Genomic DNA, 15,507 nt, shown 5'->3' with positions numbered 1-15,507 from the left:
AATTATCACATACTTTGTATATTGTATGTATTATGTACTATATTCTTACAGAAAAGTAAGCTTGAGAAAAGAAAATGTTAAGAAAATCATAAAGAATAGAAAATATAGATACTATTTGTTAAGAGGAAGTGGATCATTATGAAGGTCTTCATCCTCATCATCTTCATGTTGAGAAGGCTGAGGAAGAGGAGGGGTTAGTCTTGCTGTCTCAGGGGTGGCAGAGGCAGAAGGAAATCCATGTATAAATGGACCCACACCGTTGAAACCCATGTTGTCCAAAAGTCAGCTGTAGTCAAGAAATAAGGAAAACGCTATGAAGGCAATGAAAAGAGTACTGTGATAGAGAATAAGCAGGGGTTTATGACTAGAATAGTCAGGATAAGGTCTGTCTGAGAAGACAAGATTTAAGCTGAGATTTGAGGGATGCAATAAAGTTGATCATTCCAAGAGCGTAGGGCAGAGTATTAAAACACAGGTAACTATATGTTTAGAAGTGCTTAAGTGGGAAAGACCTTAGCATGTTCTGGGGATTGAAAGATCATTGTGTTAGGAGTATAGCCAGAGAAGAGGGAGGATGACTCCAGGTAATCCTGGAGAGGCAAGTAGGGCTGGATCATGCAGGACTTTATGTGCCATGGTAAGGAGTCTGTTTTTTATCTTAAGAGTAACAGCAAACCACTGAAAAGTTTTAAGTGGGATTCAGACCTAAATTTACTTACTGTTTTTTTAAAGAGATGAGGTCTCAGCCAGGCACGGTGGCTCACGCCTGTGATCTCAGCACTTTGGGAGGCCACCCAGGAGTTCGAGACGAGCCTGGCCAACATGGTGAAACCCCATCTCTGCTAAAAGTACAAAATTTAGCTGGGCGTGGTGGCCCACGTCTATAATCCCAGCTGCCCGGGAGGCTGAGGCAGGAGACTTGCATGAACCCGGGAGGCAGAGGTTTCAGTGAGTCGAGATCGCAACACTGCACTCCAGCGTAGGTGATAGAGCAAGACTCGGTCTCAAAAAAAAAAAAAAAGACGTCACTAATGTTGCCCATGCTGGTCTCAAACTCCTGAATGCAAGCGATCCTCCCTTCTCAGCCTCCCAAAGTGCTGGGATGACAGGTGTGAGCCTCCATGCCCAACCAATTTTTTTAAAGTATAAATTTTCGCTGTTGTGTGGTAAATGGTGGAGCAAGTGTTAAGAGAAGGCAGGGAGACTAGTTAGGAAATTCTTGCAGGCTGATGGCTTGAAGTAGTGTGGCAACATGGAAAGAGACAGATGGATTTGGTATTTTGGAGGTCAAGTCCATAGGACTTACTGATCGCTTAGGGAAAAAGATACTGTGGAGGTTGATGTCATGTTTCTGCCTTGAACGACTTAAACGATGGGGTAGTCCATGTATTGAGATGGGAAAAGTGGGATCTAAAGAGGGCTGGGTAGCAGGGGGATTTAACTGTTCACGTTTGGGTTTTTTTTGACCTGTTAAAATTTGAGATGCCTGTGAGATATCCAAGTAGAGATGTCAAGGTCGAATGTACCAGTCTGAACTCAGAAGACTGAGGTCTGGGCTGGAAATACAGACAAGGGAGTCCTCAGCATACAGATGGTTCCGAAGTCATGAGAATGGCTGAGATTTTCTTTTCCTTTTTTTTTTTTCCTCTGTAGAAATTCATTTTATTCTTATTCAGACTATTTTCAAAAGAAGCAGTGGTGCGCTGTTTTTCTTTTTTTTTCTTTTTTTTTTTTTTTTTGAGACAGAGTCTCGCTCTGTCGCCCAGGCTGGAGTGCAGTGGCGCGATCTCAGCTCACTGCAAGCTCCGCCTTCCGGGTTCACGCCATTCTCCTGCCTCAGTCTCCCGAGTAGCTGGGACTACAGGCGCCCGCCACCTCGCCCGGCTAGTTTTTTTTTTGTATTTTTAGTAGAGACGAGGTTTCACCGTGTTAGCCAGGATGGTCTCGATCTCCTGACCTCGTGATCCGCCCGTCTCGGCCTCCCAAAGTGCTGGGATTACAGGCTTGAGCCACCGCGCCCGGCCAAGAATCTTTCTTAATAAGACTATGGAATGAGAAGAGAAGGAGCCTAGGACTGAGCCCTGAGGTTAGTTAATGGAGGGAGAGTCAACAGGGGAGACTTTCTTTGAAGGAAGGTTCAAGAGGCAGGAGGAAATCCAAGAGAGAATGGTGTGGTGTCATGGGAGCCAAAAGAGGTTAGTGTTGAAAAAGGAGAGTAGCCATCTATGTCAGATGGGTGAAGACAGAAGATTGGCCTTTGGGTTTGGTAAGATAATGTCATGGGTGATGTTGGTAAGCAGTTTCGCTGGATGGATTACAGAGACCCTAATTAGAATGGGTAGAAAGGTGAATGGACAGTAAGAAAGTGGAGGCAAAGGGTATAGAGCTGAAGGTGGCAATTTTTTTTTTCTATAAGGGACCAGAGAGTAAAAATTTTTGGTTTTGTAGGCTACTTGCTCTCTCTCTCACTACCTCTGCTTTATAGCATGAAAGTAGCCATAGACAACACAAATGAATGGATGTGACTGGTTCCAATGACACTTTATTTACAAGAACAGATGGTTAGCTGGATTTGGCACAACAGCTGTAGTTTGCCAACCCCTGGTGTAGACAACTCTTTGGAGAAGTTTGGATGGGAAGCGAAGTAGAAAAATGGGGAACTAGTTGAAGCGGGACAAGGAGCGTGTGAACGTGTGTATATATTTTAAGTTGCGAGATTTTAGAGCATGTTTTTGCTGATGGAAAAGGAGCCTATGGAGGAGCAGAGGCTGACGGTCCAGAAGAGAGCTTAGTTGTAGTAATAAACTCCTCAGAAGGCAAGAGGGGATAGGATTAAGAGTACATGGATGCCTAAGGAATTGTTTTTTATGTCACTTAGTGTTATTTTGAGTGACATGTTAGTGTTAACAGCAAGACTGATATGGGGAATTTGTCCCTGTCACTTATAGGACCATTTAAAATGATGAACTGCTAGGAGATTTTGGTGGGAATGAGATTTTGCAGCTCATTTACTTGGTTTGTGGGATTTAGGGTTTAATTTGGAATTTTGTTGTATTGGCTTTACTGAAGTAATTAATGTAGCTACCTTCACTTTTCTTGGAGATACCTTTAAAATCCTGGTTCTGATTCTGTGAACAGAAAATCACAGCAATTGCAAAGAAATTCTAGCTCAGTGATTCTCAGTCTGTTTTCTATTGTATTTTACTTAGTATTTTCCTATCAATAACAGTGGCTCAACTTTGGCAGTTACTACAACCAAGGAGAAAAGAGAGGGGAGTATACATCTACCTCACCACTCCTCTGCCTCCCCTACTACAGAGAATCATTGTTCTAGACCTTTTGTGGATACTTTCTTTACTTCAGGATTTTAAAAGGCATGTTTGTTCCTTTTCCTGGAGCAGTTCAGGCATCTTAATGATCTCAGGCATATTTCCCCCCTCAGTAGCTTCCCTAATGTAGGAATGCTTTGCCTTTTGCAGACCCCGGTATAGAAGAAAGAGTTCAGCATATTAAATCAGTACATATTTTCATGATGAGCACAGACAATAAACCAGGCAGTGGATTCTTTCACAGCTTTTTATGGTCATCAACTAGGCTGCCCAGAAGGGAGTGAGAGTATTCAGGCAATTCCTGTCTGCTATGTGAGCCTCTTGGAACATCAAACCTCTTGCTGAAAATGAACTGTCACCTGTGTTGAAGATGTTTGCTGGGTATGGGGTTTATAGACTGAAGAAGGTTTCATGTATGATCATGCTTACTATGCTGAGTAACTTTTAAGACTGGAGGAATCAAGATGAGGATCCTTAATGCATCCATGTTAAAGAACTTTTGCTTGACTTTTTGAATTAGTTGTTTTTATACAAAATGAACACTTATTCATGATTTAAAATTTTTTTCAAACACTACAAGGGAGACATTAAAGTGAAAAGAGAAGTTTCATCTATCAGAGGTGGCCAATATTGTATTTCTGGCATGGATGAGATGTGATTAAGCTCTTGGGGCCCCCATATGTCCTTTTCCTTAAAGCATCAATGGGTTCATACCACGTATTCTGTTCTGCGACTTGCTTTCTTCACAGTAGTGTCTTCCATATCAGGACATACTGAGCCATCTCATTCTGCCTCAGGGCTATTCCATCTGCCTGGAACATGATTCCGGAACAGTCCCAGATTCATGGCTCACTCTTGTCTAGTCCTTACTCAGTTGCCTCCTTCTTGCTGATGACTTCCTTAGCTGCTCTATCTAAAATTTCAACCATTCCCCTATCACTTTCTATCCCCCTTCCCTATTAATGACTTTCCTAGCATACTTCTGTTTATTGTCTGTTCCCCCACTGTAATGTACACTCTATGGTGGGGAGGAATTTTTGACTGTGTTGTTCACTGCCATATCCCCAACGTTTAGAATAATCTGGACCCCATAGTAGATGCTCAGTAAATATTCACTGAATGAACGGGTGAATGATTACATTGTCTTCACATTTGAATGCGCATAATTTTTTTTTTTTTTTTTTTGAGACGGAGTCTCACTCTGTCGCCCAGGCTGGAGTGCAGTGGCTCGATCTCAGCTCACTGCAAGCTCCGCCTCCTGGTTTACGCCATTCTCCTGCCTCAGCCTCCCGAGTAGCTGGGACTACAGGCGCCCGCCACCTCTCCCGGCTAGTATTTTGTATTTTTTTAGTAGAAACGGGGTTTCACCGTGTTAGCCAGGATGGTCTCATTCTCCTGACCTCGTGATCCACCCGTCTCAGCCTCCCAAAGTGCTGGGTTTACAGGCGTGAGCCACCGCGCCCGGCCTGAATGTACGTTATTTTTTAAACAATACCCTATTGATGGACATTTAGGTTTCTGGGTTTCTTTTCTTTTTTTTTTTTTTCAGTTTTTTCTACCTTTTTGAACAATGCTGTATTGAATATTTTTATACATATATCTTTGTACTATTTTATAATGATCTCTAGGATAAATTCCTAGAGATAGAATTGTGAGTTTAAAGGATATACACATTTTAAGTTGGATGCAGTGGCTTACGCCTGTAATCCCAGCATTTTGGGAGGCTGACGCAGGCAGATCACCTGAGGTCAGGAGTTGGAGACCAGCCTGGTCAACATGGCGTGAAACCCCACCTCTACTAAACCTACAAAAATTAGCTGGGCAGGATAGCAGGTGCCTCTAATCGCAGCTACTCAGGAGGCTGAGGCAGGAGAATCACTTGAACCTGGGAGGTAGAGGTTGCAGTGAGCCGAGATTGCCCCACTGCACTCCAACCTGGGGGACAGAGCAAGACACTGTCCCCCCCAAAATTAATTAATTAATTAATTAAATAATACAAATTAAAAATAAAGGATATACACATTTTAAATTTTGAATAATTAGCTTCCATTTTCCCTCTCTTAAGATAAAAGGTTATATTAATTTACAATCTTGCTAACACTGTGTGGGGATCCCATTTCTCTATTCCAGGTATAATCAACCTTTAAGCCCCATTTCTCTATACCAGGTATAATCAACCTTTACGCCTTTGCCAATCTGATGGAGGAAAATAGTATCTCATCCTAATTTGAATTTCTTTAATTATGAGTAGATTCAGCATTATTTCATATATTCACCTTTTGTATTTACTTTTCTGCTTATGTCTTCTTTTTTCATTGTTTATTACATCATTTTGCTTGTGTTTTTGCCATCATATCTTTGTTTACTTTGGTACATTTCCTCTCTCCAGGCTGCAACCAGATATAACCCCAGAGAACAGTATACATCTGGGCCACCGCTTTCTATCCCTAGAAAGTCTCTAGGGATAGAACTTTGAACCATGTCATGGAATCTAGTTTATAAGTAAAGAAAAAACTCCCAGACCTGTACATGATGCTAGTGTTAGCATCTTCATCTCTTATTCTTGCTCACATTTTTTGTTTATTTGTTAAAAAAATCAAACCCATAGCAAATATTGACTGTATACTAGATACTGTGTTTAGCATTTTATTATCTCTTTAAGTGTTACAGCAAGCCTGTCAGGGAGTACTAGTTTGTCTCCGTCTATACAATTTTATAGACAGGCCATGTCCAACCCTTTGAATTCAAGGACTTTTTTGCTTACCTATGGTGGCAGATATCACCTTTTTTTTTTTTTTTTTTTTTTTTTTTTTTGAGATGGAGTCTCGCTCTGTCGCCCAGGCTGGAGTGCAGTGGCCGGATCTCAGCTCACTGCAAGCTCCGCCTCCCGGGTTTATGCCATTCTCCTGCCTCAGCCTCCCGAGCAGCTGGGACTACAGGCGCCCGCCACCTCGCCCGGCTATTTTTTTGTATTTTTTAGTAGAGACGGGGTTTCACTGTGTTAGCCAGGATGGTCTCGATCTCCTGACCTCGTGATCCGCCCGTCTCGGCCTCCCAAAGTGCTGGGATTACAGGCTTGAGCCACCTCGCCCGGCCAATATCACCTTTTTTAAAGCTCATTAGCTAGTTAGTGTTAGTGTATTTTATGTATGGGCCAAGACACTTCTTCCAGTGTGGCCCAGGGAAGCCAAAAGTTTGGACACCCCTGCAGATAACTGAGTAATGGTGAGATTAAGTGACTTGCCCAGCGTCATACAGTTAGTAAGTGGCAAAACTAGGATTTGAGCCCAGGCATAGTGGCTCCAGAGCCAGCCCTCCTAACCACTAAGTTCTTTTACCTCCAGTATGAGTAATGGATTATGTTGCCCATTGTTTCAGGAGAATCATCTGTTTCAGGAGACCTTTTTGCCTATCTGTCTCCATTCAGAAAACAACTGGATACAGTTGTTGAAGCAAGGGAAAGCTATTCATGTACAGGTCTGGGAGGGGTTTTTTTGTTTGTTTGTTTTTTGTTTTACTTATAAACTAGATTCCATTACATGGTTCAAAGTCAAAGTAATATAGAAAGGTATTTGGTGAAAAGTTTCACGCCTACTCTTATCTGTTCTATTTCCCCTGCCCTCATTTCTGTATATACTTCCTGTTTCTTTATTTACTTACAAAGCAAAGTAAATAAATATGGCAGGTTGTCAAATAATGTCGTTTTGTCCAATGTCGTTTCGTTTTAATGTTGATGAGAAAAGAAAAATCCATTCCTGCCTGGGGCCACTGTCTGTGTGGAGTCTGCACATTCTCCCCATGTCTGTGTGGATTTTCTCTGGGTATTCAAGCTTTTTCCCATATCCCAAAGGTCTGCACATTAGGTGAACTGGCATGTCTGAATTGTCCCCAGTCTGAATGAGTGCAAGTGTGTGTGTGAGTGTGCCCTGCGATGGGATGGCATCCTCTCCAGGGTTGGTTCCCGCCTTGGCCTTGAGCTGCTGGGATGGACTCTGGCCACCTGGGACTAGATAAGCAGATAAATCCTTTACGTACTTGTTTATATAAGTCTTTCTTAAATGTATGTATAGCTAACATTTATTTCAGTGTCTAATATTAGAAGTGTTTTGGTCTGTATTTAGAAGTCTGGTGTTTTTGTGACGAGGATAGGTCAAAGGAGCTTAACTCTTGTTTATGTCAATTAGTGCATGGTAAAGTTGGTTTTGTTACATGTCATTGTGCTTAAAGTCACAGTTTCCAAGAATCTAGCAACATTAAGGACTTACTGTGTATACATGCATACATGTACATATATGTAATGTTTATTCATCAAATATTTATTGAGCGCCTCTTTATACAAGGCACTGTGCTGACTTCCAAGGAGTATACAAAGAAGCAGGAAACATAGAAATCTCTGGCTTCAGGAAGCTCACAGTCTAGTTCTGTAATGAGAGTATAAGTGAACATAAAACATGGTGTTTGTATGACATAGTACTTTCTTAGCTGATTCAGGCCTCAATACAAAGCACATTCAGCCTGCTAAAGGTAGTAAATATTAATATGTATCTTGGCTTTTGGGGCTAAGGTGAGAGTTCTACTGAATTATCTATCAGTCTCTAAAATATAAGAAATTAATCTTATTTATTGTAATAGATTCTTCAGGACTTTATGGTTTGAACAAATGAATCTGTGTTTCTTTTAAATATAGACTTCAAGGAAACGGTTTTATATCTTTCTTTCATTTTTTTTTTTTTTATATAGAGACAGGATTTCCCTCTGTCACTCAGGCTGGAGTGCAGTGGTGTGATCAAAGCTCACTGTAAGCTCAGGCTTCTGGGATCGAGAGATCCTCCTGCCTCAGCCTCCCAAGCAGCTGGGACTACAGGTGCATATCATCACACCCAGCTAATTTTTGTGGGGTTTTTTTATGTTTTGTTTAGTTTATATATATATAAATTTAAAAATATAGATAGAGACAAGGTCTCACTCTGTTACCCAGGCTGGTCTTGAACTCCTGGGCTCAAGCAGTCTTCCTGCCTCAGTCTCCCAAAGTGCTGGGATTACAGGCATGAGCCACCACACCCAGCCTGTTTTATATCTTCTTCATGAATCCAAAAGGAAGCTTTTTAAAGAACTATTTTTATTTTAGAGTCCATCCCTGCCTTGAAGAGCCTTATCAAGTTGGATCAAAATGAAACTTCACACCTGTAATCCCAGCACTCTGGGAGGCCAAGGTGGGCGGATCATGAGGTCAGGAGATTGAGACCATCTTGGCTAACATGGTGAAACCCCATCTCTACTAAAAATACAAAAAATCAGTCAGGTGTGGTGGTGGGTGCCTGTAGTCCCAGCTACTTGGGAGACTGAGGCAGGAGAATGACGTGAACCCGGGAGGCGGAGCTTGCAGTGAGCTGAGATCCGGCCACTGCACTCCAGCCTGGGCGACAGAGTGAGACTCCGTCTCAAAAAAAAAAAAAAAAAAAAAAAACTAAAGGATGAGGACTTATAGTTTGTTTTGGTGGGGGTCATCTTTTTTCCTTATTGAGGCTTCCTCTTCCAATTACTCCTGCCCCATGGGCAGTAAGTAGAAAAGAGTTTATCCCAACTACAATATAATATTTTAGAGCTATCGACAAGCTACCTTCAATTTATTTTTTTTAAATCTCAGTTTCTGTGTATTACAACTTAATTCTGTTAAAAGACATCTTTGTTCAGAACCCCTCCAGTATTTCTAGACATTCCAGAAACCATATGGAAGAAGTATGGTGTAGTAGTTAAAGAATAGACTTTGGAGCAAGCCTGCTCATGTTGAAATTCTGAATCTGCTACTTTTTTTTTTTTTTTTTTTTTTTTTTTTTTTTGAGACGGAGTCTGGCTCTGTCGCCCGGGCTGGAGTGCAGTGGCCGGATCTCCGCTCACTGCAAGCTCCGCCCCCCGGGTTTATGCCATTCTCCTGCCTCAGCCTCCCGAGTAGCTGGGACTACAGGCGCCCGCCGCCTCGCCCGGCTAGTTTTTTTTTTGTATTTTTTAGTAGAGACGGGGTTTCACCATGTTAGCCAGGATGGTCTCGATCTCCTGACCTCGTGATCCGCCCGTCTCGGCCTCCCAAAGTGCTGGGATTACAGGCTTGAGCCACCGCGCCCGGCCGAATCTGCTACTTTCTTTCTGTGACAAGTTACTGGACTTTTATTTATTTTCACTGCCCCTAAGTAGATGTCTTAAATGTTAGAGATTTGTGAATTGATTCAGTTTATTCCCCCCACTGAGCTTTAGAGCCAAGGACAAGAACCAAAAGATGAAATCTAGCATCTTTATATTTATCTAAGCACTTTTCATCAAAGACAATACATACTAACATGTAATATGCACATACTATGTGCATAGAACACATGCACTAAGTATTTCCATGCATTTTATATGATGCAAAGTAATATTCTTCTTTGAAGGAACATGAATCCCAAAGGAAAAAAGCCAAAGTTAAAGGTTACGTAAGAACTAGAAGTAGTAAGGAAACATGGTTTTCTCTTCCTGCCCATGGCTGCCAAACTGTTCTCTGAAGACTGCTTTGTGACAGAAGCCCTTTCCTTTGAAAGCCTGTCACCTCACAAGAAAAAGATCTCTTTCTTTGGAGGTACATTTGTGGGCACATGAAAGGCTTTTACAAATTTTTTTGGCCATCCTTTTCATTGTGGGAATCTGGTGCTTGCTGCCTAGTTTGAGAGTAGAGGAAAAGACTCTGGCTTTTTAGGGGGGATAGAGATGGGAAGGGAGCATGGCCCAGCTGGGTGTGCTAGCTGCACTTCTGGAACCTTTCATTTCATGTAAGGGCTTCAGGTAAGGGGGTTGCATAGCTTTAGGGTCTTACGGACATTTGGACCATTTGTTTCATAATCATTTTTAACTGTTTCCTTAGGCTTTTTATTGAGAAACTACCAAAGCATCGAGATTACAAATCTGCTGTCATTCCTGAAAAGAAAGACACAGTAAAGGTGGGTCTTGACTATCATTGTTGCCCATCTAAAAGCTTCAGAGCACTACAGACTGACTTCAAGATAAAAGTAGTAGTCTCTGCATCTGAGTATCAGATCCTACAATAGGAAATAAGGCCATTTCACCAGAACAGTTCTGAAGTAGCAGGTATGGTACAGTAGGGGGTATTTTAAATCATTTTGGGAAATGTTGCAATCACCAACTTGACTTAAGTCTTCTTTTGGATTCTCTAATTTTCTGGTATTGTTCTAATTCTGTTTTCTGTTTGGTGTCTCAGAAATTAAAGGAGATTGCATTTCCCAAAGCAGAAGAGCTGAAGGCAGAACTGTTAAAACGATATACCAAAGAATATACAGAATATAATGAAGAAAAGGTCAGTATATAACAGCCAAGAAGAAAATTATTTTGCTTTTTTAGGCTGTGCCCTGGGATTGTAATATGACATTTCAGTATATCCTGTGCTTTTAATGTGCTGTTTCACCTTTTTTGGGCAAAGACCAGAAACTCAAAAAAGTAGACCACCACCAGTGGTTAGGCTCAGGATTGTAACACAGATATAGCCTATTTGTTGAAGAGAGTGACTTGAGGGACCGAAAATCTGTTGCCTACCTGCTGTATCTAGAGTGAGAATCTTAAGAACAATGAACATTCTCTCCATAACATAGGTTTTTAGATCAGACAGTTTGAGGGTTTGATTAACATTTGGTTATACCTGAAGCTATTTATAAGAATTGACTTTTCAAGCTTTTTTTTTTTTTTTTGAGACAATCTCACTCTGTCACCTAGGCTGGAGTGCAGTGGCACGATCTCAGCTCACTGCAAACTCTGCCTCCCCAGTTTAAGTAATTCTCCTACCTCAGCCTCCCAAGTGACTGGGACTGCAGGCATCTGCCACCACACCCGGCTGATTTTTGTATTTTTAGTAGAGATGAGGTTTCACCATATTGGCCAAGCTGGTCTCAAACTTCTGACCTCAAGTGATCTGCCTGCCTCGGCCTTCCAAAGTGCTGGGATTACAGGCATGAACCGCTGCACCCAGCCATTTCAAGCTATTTTCAAATGACCTTTTTGGGAAGAGTCAGTTAAAACATGTGGAGAAACTCCTAGGGTGCTGTCAGTGGCCAGCTGTGAATACATACTGCAGCCACTCACAGGCTGTTGTGTAGCTGTCTGCTGGTCTCTATTCTGGACTCTGATGTTGAAAATCAGCAGAGGGATGAACAGCTATGAGGTATATATTTCTCTTTTTTTGAGACGGAGTCGCTCTGTCGCCCAGGCTGGAGTGCAGTGGCGCGATCTCCGCTCACTGCAAGCTCTGCCGCCTCCCAGGTTCACGCCATTCTCCTGCCTCAGCCTCCTGAGTAGCTGGGACTACAAGCGCCCGCCACTATGCCCGACTAATTTTTTTTGTATTTTTAGTAGAGACGGGGTTTCACCGTGTTCGCCAGGATGGTCTCGATCTCCTGACCTCGTGATCCGCCTGTCTCGGCCTCCCAAAGTGCTGGGATTACAGGCGTGAGCCACCAAGCCCGGCCTGAGGTATATATTTCTAAAGCACCAAATGAGTGTAAGCTTTAAGGAGGAGGTTATTACTTAGCATTTCTTTTTTTTTTTTTTTAATCAAAGTGCCACTCAAGTATTTCTTATTAGCTTAAAATGTCACTCTGTGTTGAACAAATACATAAAAACCATAAAAATTTCAGAGGCTTCATTTTGGGTTAAAATTCAGTAGAAGGCCAGGTGTGGTCGCTCATGTCTATAATCCTAGCACTTTGGGAAGCTGAGGTGGGTGATTGCTTGAGTGCAGGAGTTCGAGACCAGCCTGGGCAACATGGTGAAACCCCCTCTCTACAAAAAATACAAAAATTAGTGTGGTGGCACGCACCTCTGGTTTCAGCTATTGGGGAGACTGAGATGGGAGGATCACCTGAGCCCAGGGAGATTGAGGCTGCAGTGAGCCATGATTAGCTACTACAGTCCAGTCTGGGTGACAGAGTGAGACTCTCTCTCTAAAAAAAAAAAAAAAAAAAAAATTCAGTAGAGATCCCCAAAATAGCAGGTATAAGTTTAGTTCTGGTTCTATTTTATAGCCTTGCTTGAAATATAGAATATATACATGACACAGAGAGAATGAAACAGTGATACAGGTTAGGAGAACACAGACAATAAGTTGCATCAAGATTTCAGGCCAGACATTGTGGCTCACGCCTGGAATCCCAGCACTTCAGGAGGCCAAGGTGGGCAGATTATTTGAGCCCATTAGTTCAAGACTAGCCTGGGCAACATGGCGAAACCCTGTCTCTACCAAAAATACAAAAATTAGCCAGGTGTGGTGGTGCACACCTGTGGTCCCACCTGCTCAGGAGGCTGAAGTGGGAGGATCGCTTGAGTCTGGGAGGTCGAGGCTGCAGTGAGCTGTGATCATGCCATTGCACTTCAGCCTGGGAAACAGAGTGAGACCCTGTCTCAAAAAAAAAAAAGAAAAAGATTTCAGTGAAGAGGAAAGTGCATTAGGTAGAATCATTGCCAGGAGGATATTGAGAGGATTGGGATTTTAATTGTCCCTGGAGATAGGTACAGTGGCCGGATAGAAAGGGGTGGTGACTAACTCCATAGGTATAAAGATACTGAGGAAAGCAAGAAGCCTGTGTTAGGTAATCAGGCCAGAGCAGAAGTACATTTTGGAAATCTCTGTGCTAAAAAGCCTTGTTCTCCTGAAGTGTGAAGTCACTGAGGTGTGAAGTGTTAGCCTAAATTTTCTCTCTTTGTAGAAGAAGGAAGCAGAGGAATTGGCCCGAAACATGGCCATCCAGCAAGAGCTGGAAAAGGAAAAACAGAGGGTAGCACAACAGAAGCAGCAGCAATTGGAACAGGAACAGTTCCATGCCTTCGAGGAGATGATCCGGAACCAGGAGCTAGAAAAAGAGCGACTGAAAATTGTACAGGAGTTTGGGAAGGTGGACCCTGGCCTAGGTGGCCCGCTAGTGCCTGACTTGGAGAAGCCCTCCTTAGATGTGTTCCCCACCTCACCTGTCTCATCCACACAGCCTTCAGACTGTCACACAACTGTAAGGCCAGCTAAGCCACCTGTGGTGGACAGGTCCTTGAAACCTGGAGCACTAAGCAACTCAGAAAGTAGTAAGTGCATTTGCTGATGTCCTCTTCTTTCTCAGTTGCAGCCAAACAGTATCATTCTGATGGGGTCAACCTAAGATTACCTTCCTGATCCCACTCATTAAGCTTTGGTCACAGAAACCCATCTGATAAGTATTGCTGTACTGTGTCCTAATACACTGGCTCTATTATAAAAGTGGCCTTTGCTGAAACCTAGTCTGGTCACTTTTCTGAAGAGCTTAATAGTATTCTTGAAAGTCAGACTATCAACTTTTTAGTTGAAAGGAAAGGAATTTGCCAAACCTAATTCATAATCCTCAGATAACATCATCAGACTGCTGTGTGACTGTCTCCTGCTCTGACTTTGTTACCTCTCTAGCAATTCAGATCTTGCTGTTGAATACGCAAAAGCAGAACATCTTTTGCCCCCCCACCTTTTTTTTTAAATATGAAAATACAGCCGTGAGAGACACTTCCTAACTTTAGCTTGCTGGCTGTCTCACGGAGTTTCTCCATGGTGTTCGGAAACTGGGTCCATTCTTGGCATTTTTTATGATCTGCTTTGTTCGTGCCTTTTTTGGGGGACTACACTGTATTTTTTATTTTGTTATGGTTTGGCATTTTAACTTCTTCCAAAAGACTAAGTTCAGAAGTAAATAACTGCCCAGATTGTTTTCCATTCTCAAGAATTTACACTAGTGTATTTCTTTTAAAGTCATACTCTGATATTATCTGAGATAAAGATTTAAAATTAAAAGTTCAGACGAATGGGCAGTGTCTTAGTCCGTTTTGTGCTGCTATAACAGAATACTTGAGGCTGGGTAATTTATAATGAACACAAATTTATTTGGTTCATAGTTCTGGAGAGTAGGAAGTCCAAGATCCAGGGGCCTGGCAGGGGCCTTCTTGCTGCATCATCCCAGGACAGAAAGGTGGAAGGGCAGACAAAGATCCCTCATAGCCTCATCGCCTCTTAAAGATCCCACCTCTCAATAATTTTGCATTAGGAGTTAAGTTTCCATGACATGAACTTTGGGAGACACAGTCAAACCACAGCAAGGAGGTTATTTTTTTAATTCTTTGTATTAGATTCTGACAGAAAATTCCTGAATGTTTAAAGAACTTGTCTCTTTTTTCCCTACTAAATTTTATTTTTTACTTTTATTTTTAAGTTTTTGTGGGTACATAGTAGGTGGGTATATTTATAGGGTACATGAGATGTTTTGGTACAGGCATGCAATATGAAATAAGCACATCATGGAGAATGGGGTATCCATCCCCTCAAGCATTTATCCTTTGAGTTACAAAGAATCCAATTACATTCTTAAGGTTATTTTTAAGAAAACTTTTCTTAAGTTAGTAGTTTGCCCTTTTCTTAACTTGAATAATTAAAGCCTACTATTTTCTTTTCTTGAAGTAATGTGCTCCTTAAAGCTGTGGCCCAAGATTGGAGAAGAGACTTTACAACCCTTGTTTTGGTGCGGTTAGAATGAGATCCCCACTCACTGCCTGAAGCTGGGGGGATCCCAGTGGCTTAATGTTGCTCTCCCAGGGCTGCCAGCTGTGAGGACTACTTGAGGAGGTGGGGCTCAGTGATCTCAGACTTTTCTCCTTTCTCCATTACAGTTCCTACAATCGATGGATTGCGCCATGTCGTGGTGCCCGGGCGACTGTGCCCACAGTTTCTCCAGTTAGCCAGTGCCAATACTGCCCGGGGAGTGGAGACATGTGGAATTCTCTGTGGAAAACTGGTAAAAAAAACCAAACTCTTCTCTGAACCGAAACTGTTTCTTCCCCTCTTGGCATCCTGTGACTCCCAGAGAAAATATCCAGGGCCAGTTACTCTTTGTACCAATCCCTCCACTGAAGGAACCGTGGATTGCATAATTTCATGTCACATTGAATTTGGTGACCCTGTATTGATTGATTGAATTGAAGTGATTATTTTAATGCTATTAGTAAGAAATACCTAATTTTAAACTTGGTAGGAAGATCCAGTCATTATCTACATATCAGTTTTTTTAGTACCTACTTTGTGGTAGGACCTGGGAATATGAAATATGTAAAGCACATAGTATGTGTCCACAAAAAGTGC

The 15,507-nt window shown here is 42.1% G+C and overlaps 1 protein-coding gene across 16 annotated transcripts in view; it reads left to right on the top strand.

The window, feature by feature from the left end:
* Positions 1-15,507, top strand: part of STAMBP (STAM binding protein) — a 34,702-nt gene that overhangs the window by 5,333 nt on the left and 13,862 nt on the right. For all 16 annotated transcript variants that reach the window (XR_012422178.1, XR_012422183.1, XR_012422179.1 and 13 more), the window contains 4 exons: positions 10,222-10,297; positions 10,576-10,671; positions 13,070-13,436; positions 15,039-15,163. Coding sequence is in view for 5 of the 16 variants with exons in the window: in XM_045369068.2 (XP_045225003.1) it covers positions 10,222-10,297; positions 10,576-10,671; positions 13,070-13,436; positions 15,039-15,163 (664 nt within the window). In the remaining 11 variants the exon portion in view is untranslated. The remainder of the gene's footprint in view (positions 1-10,221; positions 10,298-10,575; positions 10,672-13,069; positions 13,437-15,038; positions 15,164-15,507) is intronic.

The sequence above is a fragment of the Macaca fascicularis genome, chromosome 13 (assembly GCF_037993035.2).
Source record: "Macaca fascicularis isolate 582-1 chromosome 13, T2T-MFA8v1.1".
Taxonomy (NCBI): Eukaryota; Metazoa; Chordata; class Mammalia; order Primates; family Cercopithecidae; genus Macaca; species Macaca fascicularis.
This window is presented reverse-complemented; position numbering and strand designations above follow the sequence as displayed.